The sequence below is a fragment of the Coenobita brevimanus genome, chromosome 6 (assembly GCF_032717465.1).
Source record: "Coenobita brevimanus isolate Jiangsu-jjx chromosome 6, ASM3271746v2, whole genome shotgun sequence".
Lineage (NCBI taxonomy): Eukaryota > Metazoa > Arthropoda > Malacostraca > Decapoda > Coenobitidae > Coenobita > Coenobita brevimanus.
In genome coordinates this window covers 38992928-39009075 of record NC_136959.1, presented here as the reverse complement: position 1 = coordinate 39009075, position 16148 = coordinate 38992928, and the positions used below count along the sequence as shown (strand labels likewise).

The window sequence follows — 16148 nt, the reverse complement described above, 5'->3', positions numbered from 1 at the left end:
TTCTGTGATTTTCATTTCACACATTCGGCTTCATTCGTGTATCCTATCCAGATCCTCCTGCAGCATTTTACAATCCTCCTCAACCTCTACCTTCCTCAAGATCTTTGCATCATCAACAAACAAACTTGCATAACTGTTCACTCCGTCTACCATATCATTTATGTATATCAGGAACATTACCCCCTGGGGGTAGGGCTTTTTTTCAAGAATACTCCCCCAGTATTCCTGCTTGTCGTAAAAGGAGACTAAAAGGGTTGGCAGAGGGTTAGTGCCCCTCCCCGGAAAACAACTAACTAAAAAAACAAACAAGAAGCCTCGGACAAGGACTGACCAAATGATGACGACCCAGGACCGGACAGAGGACTTGGTAATGGGTAAATGGAATGTAAGAGGAGCGAATGATGAGGCGAAAGAGAGAGAGATTGTCCAGGTGCTTGAGGGTGCGAAAGTGGATGTATGTGGAATAACTGAAACAAAATGGAGAGGAGAAAGTGTGAGAGAATGGAAGTATGGATGGGGTGTATGTGCAGGAGTAGGTGAGAATGAGAGGGCAAAGGAAGGAGTATGTATAGTTGTGATTAAAAGATGGAAGAAGAGCATAAGACAGTATGGATCAGTTGGGTCAAGGATTGTGTGGGTAAAGTTGAAAGTTGGAATACAAACGTGGGCGATTGTGTGTGTGTATGCGCCAATGCAAGATCGTGCAAGCAGAGTGACAGAAGAGTTCTGGACAAATGTGGAAGTGTGCATGGAAAAGTTTGGAAGGAATGAGAGAGTGTTTTTGATCAGTGACATGAATCGTAAAGTTGGGAACGTGAAGGTGGATGGAATAGTTGGTGAGTGGGGTGTGCCTGCTGAGATAGATGAGAATGGGAGTGCGTTAGTGGACATTTGTGCTGGGAGGGGGTTGGTGACAGCCAATACCCTCTTCAGGCATAAAATGATCCACAGGTATACATGGCGAGTGATTAGAAGAGTGGGTGGTGAACTGAATGAAAGGAAGGCAATGATTGATTATGTGTGTGTGGATGAAAGGATGCGAAGATGTGTAATGGATGCAAGAGCTTACAGAGGTTGGGGGAGTGGACTTTCTGACCACTACTTGGTGGTGGCCAGAATTAGGATTCAAGTAAGATGGAGGAATAGAATAAGGCAAAGACGAGAGGAAGGAGTAGTTGCAAGGAGAGTGGAAAGGTTACAAGAAGACGAGAAAAAGGCAGAGTATAAGAAAGAAGTGGAGGAACGATTGGGCAAATATGAACTGGAACAGATGGGAGATGTGGAAGGTGTGTGTAGGATATTTACAGAAGAAATATGTGCAGCAAGTGATGTGGTGTGTGGAAGAGAAGACGGAGGGGGGTACAAGGAACATCGTGGTAGACTGAAGAGGTGAGACAGGCTGTGGCACAAAAGAAGAAAGCATAAAATGGATGGATAAAAAATAGGGGCGTGGAAGAAGTTGAGAGGCGGAAGAGAGAGTTATATGTAGAAAGAAAGAGAGAGGTGAAAAGATTAGTAAGAGAGAGTAAGAAGAGAGTGGATGAGGAATTTGGATGGAATTTGAGTGTAAAGTGGAGGGACTGTAAGAAAATGTTCTGGAAAGAGGTGAAAAGAGTAAGACAGGGTGGAAGTGAAGTTAGCAGGGGAGTGAAAGATAAAAATGGTAGATTGCTAGTAGAGAAGGGAGATAAAGTGAGCAGATGGAGAGAACACTTTAAGGAATTGTTGAACATAGAGGATGGAAGTAATGCGAGTATAAGTGGCTGGGGAATGGATGGGAGAAGGAGGGAGTTGAGAAGACAGGAAGAAATCAGTAGGATAGAAGTTGTGGAAGCAATGAAGAAAGTTAAACCAGGGAAAGCCCCAGGAATTGATGGAGTGTGTGGTGAAATGCTGAGGCATGGGGGAGAGATAGTAGTAGAATGGATGTGGAAGATGTGCAGATTGGCCTGGGAGGAAGATAGAGTCCCGGAGGATTGGAAGTCAGGTATAATTATTCCCTTGTACAAAGGAAAAGGGGAAAAAGAAGTGTATGGTAATCATAGGGGAATTTGTCTTCTTAGTATAATAGGAAAAGTGTTTGGTAGGATACTTATTGACAGAGTTAGAGAAAGAACAGAGAAATTAGTTGGAGAAGAACAGGGAGGCTTTAGGAAGGGAAGAGGTTGTGTAGATCAGATATTCATTCTTAGATCTTTAGTGGAAAAGTTTCTAGAGAAGGGAAAGAAGTTGTATGCGGCTTTCATGGATTTGGAGAAACAATATGACAGGGTGGATAGATAAGGATTGTGGAAAGTATTAAGAATATATGGAGTAGATGGGAAGTTGTTGAATGCTGTGAAGAGTATGTATGATGGTGCGAAGGCTGCAGTGCGTGTGGATGGTGAACTAAGTGAATTTTTCTCTTTGAAAGTTGGGTTGAAACAGGGATGTGTCATGTCTCCATGGTTATTCAATCTGTACATGGATGGGGTAATAAAAGAGGTACAAGGTAGGTTAGTGGATGTTGGAGTGGCCCTGGTGAGAGAGGATAGTGTTTGGAAACTCCCTGTACTGTTGTTTGCAGATGATACTGTGTTGTTGAGTGAAGACGAAGGGGAGCTGCAAGGCTTGGTGGATGAGTTTGGGAGAGTGTGTAAGAAACGGAATCTAAAGGTGAATGTAGCGAAGAGTAAAGTGATGGTCTTTGAGAGAGGTGAAGTCAGTGAATGTACAGCGAGGTTGGATGGTGAGGAATTGGAAAATGTGAGTCCGTTTAAGTACTTGGGTAGTGTGATGAGTAAGGATGGAGGTTTGAAGGGTGAAGTGCTTGAAAGGGTACAGCAGGGAAGAAAGGTTGCTGGTTCTTTGAAAGCAGTGATAAGAAACAGGGAAGTGAGCATAGAAGTGAAAAAGTTACTACATGACAGTATTGTGATACCAACTCTAACTTATGGAAGTGAAGCTTGGACGTTGTTGGAAGGACACAAGTCAAGAGTGAGAGCAGTGGAAATGAGTTAGTTAAGAGGAGCCTATGGAGTCACATGGAGAGACAGGCTGAAGAATGAGGATATAAAGGAGCGTTGTGGTGTGGATGTGGATGTGATAGGAAGTGTTATGAGGAACACACTGAGGTGGTTTGGCCATGTGGAGAGGATGGAGGGTGAAAGACTGACGAAGAGAGTGTATGTGAGTGAGGTGGAGGGGGGAAGAGGGAGGGGGAGGCCGAGGATGAGATGGAGGGATGGGGTGAAGAGGTATATGAGAGAGGGGGGCGTGAGTTGGGAGCAGGTCAGTGAAATGGCGGGAGACAGGGCGTCTTGGAGGCGATTTGTTTGTGGCCACTCCAAACGGGATTGAGGCGTCTGGCAATAGATAGATAGGAACATTACTGGCGCCAACACAGAGCCCTGTGGGACTCCACTTGTTACTTCCCTCCATCCAGATATCCTATCCTTTATTACTGCCCTCATTTGTCTGTCTCAAAAAGTCTCTTATCCAGTCCAGGAAGTTTCCCTTCAGTCCTCCTATATGCTCTAGTTTCCACATTAGTCTCTTATGGGGTACCTTCTCAAAGGCCTTCTCCAAATCTAAATATAAACAATCCACCCAACCATCTCTCTCCTGTTACACGTCAATCGCTCTTGAGTAAAAACTCAACAAGTTGGAAACACATGACCTTCCACTTCTAAATCTAGACTGACCATCAGCTAAAATATTCATCTCTTCCAGATAATTTATCCATCTATCTTTCAGAATTCTTTCGCACAATTTTTCAACCATGCTGGTTAGGGACACTGGTCTATAATTCAGGGGTTCTTCTCTGTTTCCTCTCTTATAAATTGGTACCACATTTGCCCTCTTCCATTCTTGAGGCACTTTCCCCTCTTCCAGAGAACACACAATTAAATCTTGAATCTTATCCACCAGTAGTTCTCTGCATTCCTTCAGTACCCAATTAGAGATTCCATCTGGTCCTGGGGCTTTCCTTACATCTTGAGTTTCCAGTAATTTATAAACTTCCTGTACTTCCACTTTTATATCTCTTACCACTACATTTCTAGTCACTCCCTCCCCTTCCACAAACTCACATACTAAGTGAAAACTGATTGGAAACATTTGTTCATTATTTCTGCCTGCATTACTGCATCTTTATAGACCTCTCCTTCTACTTTCAGTTTGGTGATTCCTTCCTTTTGTTTCAGTTTGCCATTGACAAATCTACAAAACAGTTTGGGTTCATCCTTACATCTGTCTATTATACCTTTTTCAAAATTCCTTTCTTCCTCTTTACGTATTCTTGTGTATTCATTTCTAGTTCTTATATATTTATCTTCTTCCTTTCTGTTGTTACCTCTCTTTTTCCAATTGTTCCACACCATGTCTCTCTCTTTTTTTGCTATCATACACCTTCTATTAAACCACTCCTTTTTCCTGTTTTCTTTCCCCCTTACTCTTGGCACAAATTTTTCCACTCCCAAATTATAGAGGCCTTGAAAAATATCCCACTTCCTCTGTATCTCCCTTGTTTCTCTGAATTTCCTCTAACCTGCATTTTCAAAAAATTTTCTCAATCCTGTAAAGTTTGCTTTCCCAAAGTTGTATCTTCCCTGCCTACAAAGCTCGTCTCTTGGCTCCACGTTCCCTGTTATCATCGGGAACTCAATGACCACATGATCACTTTTTCCAATAGGACACAGATATTTCAAGGATTTTATTACATCGGGTTCTTTGGTAAACAGTAAACTAGTTTTGCTGGTGTGTCCTCACCTTGGAACTGTGTCTCCTCTTTGACCCATTGCGTCATCACATTGTTCATTGTTATATTTGATAATATAGTGCCCCACGAATCTTCGCTGCCTCCTGAGTCCCATTCCTCCCAGTTCACCTCTTTAAAATTGAAGTCACCCAATAAAATTATATTGCTGCTTTTCTCAATCATTTTCTGTAAATAACTAGCTATGTCTGACAACATTTCCTGGTATTCATCATCACTCCATGCTCCTATCTTAGGGGGAACATACACTACTGCCTTCTCTCTCTTGCTATTCTCTCCAATTTCTAACTTCATATTTATCACTTCAGCCCTGCCTTCTCCCATTTGCACAGTATCTACATTTATGTTGTTCTTCACTGCTATCATCACTCCTCCCGATTTTTCTTTTTTGTCTCTTCTCCACAGTTTGTATTTAACATCTCCCATATGAACATCAATATCTTCTCTTAATTTGGTCTCTACAAAGCACATAACATCACGTTCATGTACCCTCAAAAAATCACTGATTTCTAGCCTTGCCTCCACCTCTATGACAGGTGTGTAGCACCTGTCTAGCAGCAAACTCTCGTCCCTTTTCTGTCCAACTCTCTAATGCAAGAGTTAACCGTTACTCCCAGTCCTTCATTTATGCAACAGGTCAACTCTGGAACTGTCTCCCTCTGTCTGTATTTCCAGCTGCCTATGATCTCCAGTCTTTCAAACGCAGTGTGTCCAGGCATCTCGAAATGATCGGATCTTGAATTTGGCTCTCTATTGTATTTTATTTTTCTCTTGGAGAGAACTGCTATTACGCTCCTCATGGGGCAATGTAGGATTGGATGATGGATGGATGGATGGATGGGAACTGCTACTGCGGGCTCATGGCCTTTGGTTCCTTCCTCGCATAAGAAAAAAATAAATACAAAAAATAAACCATCAACATTAGTATATGCCACCTTCACATTACTTTTGATGTTTTTTATACCCTCTTTTCTCCTTCTCTCCACCAGTACCACTTCCTTAATTTCTGATCCATGACTTTCCAATAAAACACTGTCTTCTTTTCCTCCTTTCTCTGGTCGTTTTTTACCTTTGCTTCGTTTACTAACTCCTTTATTTTTGCTCTTTCTTCCTCATTTGCATCTCTCCTTATCCAAACATTTTTGAACCCTTCCTTGTCTGATAATTTCCATGTTCTACTGATAATTTCATTTACTGTTGCCTGAGACTTAAACTTTACCTTCAATGGCCTTGCCCCTCCTTCCTCGTACTTTCCTAACCTAAACACCTCTTCAACCTCTTCTTGAGCTTTGTTATTTTCCTCCATGATTACTGATATTATGTCTTTAACCATACTCATTTCTTCTCTTTTGCTCTTATTGTCATACACTTTTCTTTAACACATGAAATTATTACACATTTTTTCTTCTCTGCTACATCCCTAACTAAAGATTCTCTACTTCTCAGCACCCTAACCACTTCTCTCTCCACCTTTTCCTTGTTTTCTTGTTCTATAATCTCTTTCATATCTACATTTCCCTCTTCCTGAATTTTCTCCCACCCTTTATGTTGCTCCTTGATTTCTTTAATGTATGTTCTTACCTAATTGTATTTTTACAAGAATGAGTCAAGCTCGTACTGTCCCGTGTCTTAAACCATATTTATCGTACATATCCTTAAGTTTGTGAATTGTTTTGGCACACACTATTTCATTCGGTAGTGCATTCCACTGATCAATTGCTCTATTTGGGAAACTAAATTTCCTTACGTCTTTATCACCTCTCTTTTTAGTTTTTTGCAGTGTCCTCTTGCTCATGCTTCCCCATAAGTTAAGTACTGTAATCATTTATGTCTATTTTCTTTTTCCTTGATATGCATTTATATAGCATAATCATGTCACCTCTTTTCCTTCTCTCCTGTAGCGTTGGTAGATTCAGTTTATTTCGTCTGTCTTCGTAGCTTAGATCCCTTAAGCTTGGTACCCATCTTGTAGCGGCCCTTTTAACTTTTTCAATCTTGTCTATGTGTTTTTTGAGATAAGGACTCCAGACTACTGATGCATACTTCAGGGTTGGTCTGATGAATGATGTTATTATCTTTCTTAGCATCTCTTAATTTATGGATGTAAACACTATTCTCATATTGGCAAGCAGTGTATACATGTTCCGTACCTTCTCACTGATGTGGTCAGCCGGAGATAGTCTGTTATTGACAATCACACCTAGGTCCTTCTCTCTTTCTGATGTGTGTAGGGTTTTATTTCCAATATGGAGAATGTGAGTGCATTCAAGTGCTTGCGTAGTGTGATGAGTAAGGATGGAACTTTGGGGAATGAAGTATGTGAAAGGGTACAGCAGGGAAGGAAGGTTGTTGGTACACTGAAAGCAGTGATGAGAAATAGGGAGGTGAGTATGGAAGTTAAGAAGTCACTGCATGATAGTATTGTGATCCCTACCCTGACGTAAGAAAGCGAGGCATGGACCTTGCAAGAGGGGAACAAGTCAAGAGTGAGAGCAGTGGAAATGAGTTACTTGAGAGGAGCATGTGGAGTGACATGGAAGGACAGGTTGACGAATGAAGAAGTGAAGGAACGTTGTGGGGTAGATGTGGATGTGGTTGAGAAGATTAGGAGAAATGCACTGAGGTGGTTTGGACATGTGGATGTGGTTGAGAAGATTAGGAGAAATACACTGAGGTGGTTTGGACATGTGGAGAGAATGGAGAATGAAAGACTGACTAAGAGGGTGTATGTAGGTGAGGTGGAGGGAGGGAGAGGGAGGGGTAGACCGAGGATGAGGTGGAGGGATGGAGTTGAGAGGTATATGAGGGAGGGGGGGGTGAGTTGGGGGAGGGGGGGTGAGTTGGGGGTAGGGTAGTCAAATGGTTGGTGACAGAGTGACTTGGAGGCGTTTTGTCTGCGGCCACCCTTTGCGGGATTAGGGCGTCGGGCTATAGATATATAGATAATCCCAATCAGGTCTTTTTCCGCTTTTACCAAACTTGATTACATGACACTTGTCCACATTGAATTCCATTTGCCATGTATTACTCCATTCATGAAGTTTATTTAATTCTTCTTCTAGCTCTTTACAAGAGTCTGTGTTAGTAATTCTCCTTTGTATTTTTGCATCATCTGCAAACATAATTAGATAACTTTCATTTCCAATGTTATTGTCTATATCATTTATATACACTAAAAACATGATTGGTGCCAGCACTGAGCCCTGTGGTACTCCACTAGTCACTTCTTTCCATGATGAGTAATTTCCCCTTAGTACTGTTCTCATTTTCCTTTTCATGAGAAAATCTTGCATCCAACAATTGCCTCGAATTCCTACTTGATGGTACAGTTTCCATAAAAGTCTTTGGTGTGGTACTGTGTCAAATGCTTTCTTGAAATCTAAATAGATACTGTCCACCCATCCTTCTCTTTCCTATAATGTGTCTGTTACTCTGTCATAGTAGCTCAACAGATTAGTAACACATGATTTTCCTTTTCTGAAACCAAACTGTCTTTCTGTTATCATACTGTATTCTTCTAAGTGATTTACCCAAGCTTTTCTTATAAGCTTTTCTAATACCTTGCTTACAACACTGGTTAGTGATACTGGTCGGTAAAGTGGATTTTGTCTATTCCCTTTCTTGAATAAGGGAACAATGTTTGCTTTCTTCCAAATATCAGGTAGTTTACCTTGACTCAAGGATTTCTTGAAAATTAAAAATAATGGTTTACTTAACTCCTTTGCACATTCACGCAGCACCCAACATGAAATTTCATCAGGACCATTTGCTTTTCCTTTGTCTAATTTACTTAGCTCCTCCTGTATTTCTTTTTCTCATGTTTGTATATCTGGTAGTATGTGTGGGCATGCATGTTCCACATAATCCTCCTCAAAATTTTTTTCCTCTGTAAAAACTGATCGGAAATTGTTGTTTAGTGCTTCACAAATATCCTTCTCTTGTGTAAAGATGATTCCATCGTCTGTAATGGATTGTATTATATCTTTTACTTTGGTTTTGCTTCTGATGTAGCGGTAAAATAGCTTTGGTTGATCACTACTTTTATTTATGATATCCTCCTCAAACTGTTTTTGGGCTTCCCTCCTTATTCTTGTATAATCGTTTCTTGCCTGTTTGTAATTATTATATTCCCTTTCACTATTGTGTCTTCTGTATCTATTCCACAACAAATCTCTTTTTTCTTTTGATTTTTTACATTCTGTATTGAACCATTTCTGTATTTTCTTTTCTGTTTCTTTGTGCTGTGGGATGTACTTCTGGACTCCTATTTCATAAAGTTCACAGAATTTTTCATATATAACATTTAAATCTTGTCCTCTAAGCTCCTTTTCCCAATCAGTTTCTAAGAAGTACCTCTTTAGGTCATGATACTTTCCCTTTTTATAGTTTAGGCTCTTTTTGTAACTTTCATTGCTGTTATCTATGTCGTATGCAATCCTGAAATTGCAATTTAGTACTGCATGGTCGCTTCTGCTGAGTGGAGGGTGATATATTAAATTGTCAATATCGTTTTCTTGCCTAATAAATATGAGATCTAGCATTGAGGGCACATCGAGTCCTCTTTTTCTGGTGCTTTCCCTTACATGTTGCGTTAGGAAAAACTCTTGCGCAAGATCCAGGAGCTTTTGGTCCCAACAGCTTTCTTGGCTATTATATCTAGAGTATTCCAATTTATATTTGTATTAAAATCTCCAGTTAATATAATTCTTTTCGATTTGTCTTCCATTTTATGTAGTAATGCTCTTAAACTCTGAATTGTACTCTCCGCCAATTCCTCATATTCGTCTCTTTCCCATGTGTTTGATCTGGGTGGCATGTACAAATTGGCTACAATTACTTTCCCTTCAGATGTATTGATCTCTACTGCAATCAGTTCTACTTGTGAGGGTATATCTAGTTTTATTTCATTAACTTTTAGATTTTTCTTAGTTAATATTATAATTCCTCCTCCTTTTTTTTAATTCCTATCTCTTCTCCATACATTATATTCCTCTTAGGATGTCATTTGATATCCTTGGTGTTAATTTTGTTTCAGTTAGGCATATTATATGTGGTTCAATTTCTCTGACATAATCATTCATCTCTAATAGTTTAGTTACCAATCCATCCACATTTGAGTACATCAACTTAATCATCTTGTTTATATACTTGCCATGATTTGGTTCTACTACCTTCCTCCTTTTTATTCCCTCCTGTTTTTGTACCACTTTCGTACCTGCAATCCAATTACTTTGTAAAAAAATGTATTCCTCTCCTCTTCTGATCTTCCCTCATTTTTTGTTTTTCCTTCCTCCCTTTTCTCTTTCAGTAATTCCAGTTCCTCTTGTGTTAGACATCTTTTTATCCATACATTTTTGAACTCCTCTTTTTCCATAAGCTTCTTTGCATTTTTTAGTATCTCCTCCACGGTGTTAACACTCTGGAAAGTTACCTTTAGAGGTCTTGACTTGCTTTTCTCGTATTTCCCTAACCTTTTGTGTTCCTCTATGTCTTTACTACAGATTTCCTCTTATACTTCTTTCAATATGCCCATTACATTTGCCATCTCCTTTTTGCGTCTTGAGATATTGTTTTTTACTTCTTCCTCTTCTATACCAGTGATTACTATATATTTGCTGATATCTACTGAATCTCTGACTAACTTAGGACTGTTTTGGATTATTCTTTTCACTTCCTTTTTAATGCTTTTTTCTTCCACCCTTGTTTCCAAGTCGTTCTTTACTTTCACTATTTCAGTATTGGTGGTTTCCACATCATTTTTGTAGCTTTTCACAGCTTCATTCACCTGGGTTATCTTCTCCTCAATATCACTGCTCTGGTCTATAAGACTGCTTACTTGCCTAATTGTCTCTGCATCATTTTAGAACTCTTCCATAATACTCTCGTGGTTGACTACTGTACTTGCCATTTCACTAATTTTCCTCCTAAGTGTACTCACTTCAACTGTTAGCTCATCTATGGTTATGTCTTTCTTGCTGATTTCCTTTCCTAATTTTTCTATTTCTTCCTTTTGCAAGTGCATCTGTTTCTTAATTTCATAAATCTCATTTTGAAAAGCCGTCTCTAACTTGTGTACTCTTTCCACAAGTTTATTGAGTTTCCATTTCAACCAGTTCTTGGTAGAAATCATCATCCTGCTTTCTACCTTTATCCCTTTTCTTTTCCAAATTTGCTTTACTAAAGTATGTGGTCATTTTGCAGTACTAAAAGCGCATATAGTACTTACATTCCCTGGGGAAGATTGGAGACTAAACAACGATCAGCTGATTGTGCGCATTCTTGCGCCACTGGTTTGTTTACTTTTCTGTTTGACCAAGTCTTGCTTAAAACTTCTTTTTTATATTAGAACACCATTTAGTCTAACCTTGTACAGAGATTGACTCATATAAAGATACTTATTTAGGTAATGCCGCTGGCCAAATTGGCCAGGTATAGAGCATTGGCGACGTGCGTCTGCTTTCTCTCGGTGCCTCAGTGTGTGTGTGTGTGTGTGTGTGTGTGTGTGTGTGTGTGTGTGTATTTACCTTGTTGTATTTGCCTAGTTGTGACATACAAGAAATGAGCTACGCTCATGGGGTCCCATCTCTGTTTCTCGATAAGTCAAGTTTTGCTTTGAACTCGTTTAAGTTTTTAGACTGGACGATCTCTTTGTCCAGGCTATTTCACAGGTCTATGCATCTATCAAGGATAATTATATTTCTTGATATCCTTCAAGCAGCTTGGCTTTTTCAGTTTCATTCCGTGTCCTCTTGTTACTCTCCTATCCCATAATGACAGATCTGCTCTGTCAATTATAGCTACTCCCATCATGGTCCTTAACACTACAATCATGTCACCCCTCTCTCTCTTTCCTCTAAGGAGGGCAGATCCAGCTTTTCCAGCCTCTCTCTGTACGAAAGATCTGCCAGGCTAGGGACCATCTTGGTTGCTGTTCTTTGTATTCTCTCGATCTTGTTTTTATCTTTCTTTTTGTGTGGGGACCACACTACTGCTGCATATTCCAACCTGGGGTGGATCATGGCCAGTGTGTGTGTGTGTGTGTGTGTGTGTGTGTGTGTGTGTGTGTGTGTGTGTGTGTGTGTGTGTCTCTCTGTCTGCAAGGCGGTGTGGTGGTGTGACGAGCAGGTAGCCTGCCTCAAGGTTGTTGCTATGGTTACCGGCCACCCAGCAGCAAGGACGCCCAATTTTGGAAAAATTTTCACGTAAATAGTGTTTGTGGAGGATTTGGGTCTTCTGGAAGTGTTATCTAAGTGTTGTTATTGTGGAGGGCTAGTCTATGCCTTAGTTGTGTCACTGAACCTTTGCCACGCATAGACACCGGCAAAAAAACAAAAATTGCCCCCTTTCCCCATTCATTTACTCTCCCTAAACGTACTTCACCAACCATCTGATGCAATCAGCTTGAAGTTGAAGGATTGATGAGTATTTTGACACTTTGTTTTTTATTTCTGGTTAAGTATTAACTATGATATGAAGGTTTAAAATTTGACGATTTTCTCAGGAATGCCCAGCTGTGGGACGGGTTCGCGGGAATATGTGCTGGACGCAATGGGTTAAAGCAACTGGCTGATAGGTAGAGGGATGGGAACGGTCAGCATGCGTTAGAAGTGTAATGCTGTACGGAAGTGAGACCTGGCCAGTAAAGGAAGAGGATCTTTGCAGGCTCAAACATACAGAAGTGACAATGATTTGGTGAATATGCAGTGCATCCCTGTGTGCAAGGCCTGGGGGGGCTAGGTTAATGATAGAAGAATTGAGAGGTAAGATGGGACTGGCGTGTATGCTGTGATGAGGAGAGGTAGACTGAAATGGTCTGAGCATGCGGAGAGGATGGGGGATGATAACTGGGTGCAGAAAGTGAGAAGTGTTAATATTAGGGGCAGGGTTGGAAAAGGCAGAACGAAAAAGACCTGGGACAAGATCACTGAGTGTGACCTCAGAGATAAGGAACTGAAAAGGGAAGCTGCCAGTGATTGAGGAGAGTGGAGAGTCACCATTAGGTGACCAAGGCCAATGCATGCAAGAATGCTGTAGCCTTTAAAAACAAATTGTAAAACAAAACAAAACAATCCATGGCAACACCACAACACTCCATCACTTCCTCACTGTCTGTTTCTATATAGCTCAGCATGCACCTCTCAAATAATTCATTTCCACTCTTGATGTGTATCTTTTCAATGTGATCCAATCTTCACTTTCATATGTTAGAATGGAGATAACAACATTGTCATGCCAAACCTTTTTTGCTTCATGCTCACTAATTCCTGTCGCTGATGTCAGTAAACCTTCAATCTCTCTTCTCCACAGGAGTCTTTCATGCACTTTATCCTCTGAATTTTCATTACTGCTCAGCACCAGGGGAGTCCACAGTATTTTTTGTAAGGGGGTAGACAAAATAAAAGAAATTATACATACTGTATATGTGTGGTTATAATATATCAAAATACACACACACTTCAAATAGGCAGAGGCATATACTTGCATGAATTACATGACTTGCATCAAATGCATAAAGCAACAGAATGCATTAATCGACTCAAATCACTCAGTCATCCTTGAACAAGAACTGAAGTCGTCGACTGTCGTTACCGAAACGATCGATGATGGACTCAATGAAAGCATCCTTCATGGCCATATAATTAAATGGTTATATAATTCACTATAAAGTATAGTATTAGGATGTACAATAATTAAATCACAGTCGAAAAGTATTCACATGTTGATATGCTATAACTGAAAGGAACGAAAATATACATGACGACTGGGAAAGTTCCAAACACACTTTGGAATTCCAAGGGGGGGCAACTAGGTGGTGGCGACCATCATCCACTCACTTGATGAAGTGCTGCCTACTTCTTCCTTAGCCTTTATCATTCTTTTTCTGTGCCTGCCCTCCTCTCTTCCTATTTCTCCCATCTTTCCAGTCACTTCTTATTGCTTTTCTTTCCTTCACAGGTGGCTTTACATTGAGTGACAACCCAAATGGTTTCCCGTAAGCCAAGAAACCATTTACAATGCTGGGTGGTAACCATATAACCAAACCATACGTGCTCCCTATGTGTCAACAAGTGGGTTGGTGGAGGGTTAGTGCCCCTCCCCGTAAAACAATTAACTCAAAGTCAAATGGCCACCCCTTATGGGATTATGGCGTCTGGCAATAGATAGATAGATAGGCAACTGCCTCCTCTTCCCCCCCCCCCCTCTGGATGCCCATGTTCAGCACACTACCAATACAATATATAAAGGCACTCACATTCTTCATTTACTGATCTTTCTGTCTCACAATACACATGACTTATTTCCCCTCAGAGATCATAACTTTACTCTTTGCTCTATTCACTTTTATATTTCATTTCTTACACAGACCATACGCAGTACAGAAAAAAAAAAAATGTGGAACAATATACTAGTGGTGGTGGTGGTGGAGGAGGAGGAGGAGGAGGAGGAGGCAGTGATGGTGGTGGTGGTCTACTGTAGAACAGCAAGAGAGATAAAGTATGCAAGGGCAAAGCAGCAAGGAGGCAACTGTCATCGCCATCCTGTCAGGAGGTTTCCAAGAAGGACCAAGACATGACAGACTAGGCAGTTTTGTTAATTCCTCATTTGTGCATAAGTTGCAGACTGGAATTTGCATTAATGATGAGCTTCGACCAAACTAAAACTGCAGACAACTTGTAGGCCTTTGACTTTCTTTCTTGATGAATTGGTATCACATTAAGATTTTACTTTAAATACAATAATATGATTTCTGATATTATAAGCAAATATAGCAATACAAGAGGGAATCACTGCTGAACATAACATACCAAGCAAATGGCCAAAGAAAGTCTCAGTTATCTATCCTACGGCACTGTCAGTATTCAGATGAGCATAAGAATACAGTTTTACAATATAAAGCAACAAAGTAAACACACAATCTATCCACTCACCTTGACATTCATCATGATGGGCTTGCTGTCTCATACACTGAATGGGTGATGAGCAGAAAAGGTTGAGGTAGAAGTGAAGGGTTTGTCTGGACTGTCCTCTTCTTCCTCCCCTTCCCCACCAGAACTCAGAGATGGTTCACTCAAATTAAAATCACTGTAGTTTCCACTTGCTACTAGGTGCTTGCAAAAATCTGGTGGTAAAAATGAAATCAGAACATAAACCAAGATATCACAAGAGGTAAGAAAAGTCAGCACAAAAATGTACTGCATATGGCTAAGATGGGGATCTCCTACATACCATTGTGTCATATTCTTTCCTTTCAAATACCATTTACATATTTTTCTGCAATTTCATCTTCAAAAACTATCAAATACATATACAGTACCCTCGCATCCAGCATGGTAATATTGTCATGCATGGGTCACGTGTTGGACCAAAAACGTGTTGGACTAACAATAGAGCTTATGGGGAAAAATGAATTATGTCAGCAACCCTCGGAAAAGTCACCCTAAATACCTAACATATATCTATACATATATTGGTACTATTGTAATTATAATAAATGGTACTGTGCTATGAATGATAACTAACCTTTTAGGATAGTGTTGTGGGCTTGCTGGGAATGGAAGGTGGTATCCAAGGCTGTAGTTAGTCCTACTGGGTCCCCGGAGGATGGCTGCTGGCGTCACTAGCGGGTAATGGCTGTTGCTCCTCCTCAACCTCCCTCATAAATCCTTCGAAATCAAACCTCCCTCATAAATCCTTCGAAATCACACTCAGAATCACTATCTTCGTCCACAGCCATGGAAGGTCCTGCTTCTGCCTGTCCTAGCACTGTAATTCTCGGGAAAGTGCATGCTTCTCACACTGTTGCCAGAGCCCCGTCTCGTGACTGTGGAAAGTGATTGCTGTCGCTGACTCGGTAGAGAATAAGGAGAAGCAACTTTGTTTATAAACTGGTACGCACGCCGATGAGAAGGGTTTCAAAACGATTGATATTTATTCTAAAATATTAATATGTATTCAGTGTCAGGCTAAATGTTCAATGCTGTAGTACGATACATTCTCTGTCGAGTCGCCTGGGTTTTGGTCACACTGTTTTCCCCATCGTATGCTTGGCAGGAATCCATCCAGATGAATTCCAAATGCCCGTGGTATCGTCGGCAATTTTACCACGTTACCGTTCTGATTTACCATCGTATCCTCGGCAAACCTGGTATGAAGTGCCATGTGATGGCCTTCGGCTGCCAGGATCTTGTCTTAAGTTTTTTATTATGATCACGTTGGCTTCACTCATGTCGTAGGCCTTGGCAATGTCAACTTTCCTCTCCCCTTTCTTCTTCCTCTCGATGCTTTCTAGCTTGGTGGCCTGAGGGAGGTGCCGATGCTTCTTGGGGTACTCAGAAGGCTTCCTAGGCATCGTGAGCAGGGTAAAATGCAGTAACAAGGGCAGAAAATGCAG

The 16148-nt window shown here is 40.7% G+C and overlaps 1 protein-coding gene across 2 annotated transcripts in view; it reads right to left on the bottom strand.

Annotated features, from left to right (window-relative positions):
• The window catches only part of LOC145401924 (protein Son-like), a 450784-nt gene that overhangs the window by 392039 nt on the left and 42597 nt on the right, over positions 1 to 16148 (bottom strand). For both annotated transcript variants that reach the window (XM_080274033.1, XM_080274040.1), the window contains exon 2: positions 14686 to 14876. In XM_080274033.1, the coding sequence (XP_080130159.1) occupies positions 14686 to 14700 (15 nt within the window). In that variant the 5' untranslated portion in view covers positions 14701 to 14876. The remainder of the gene's footprint in view (positions 1 to 14685; positions 14877 to 16148) is intronic.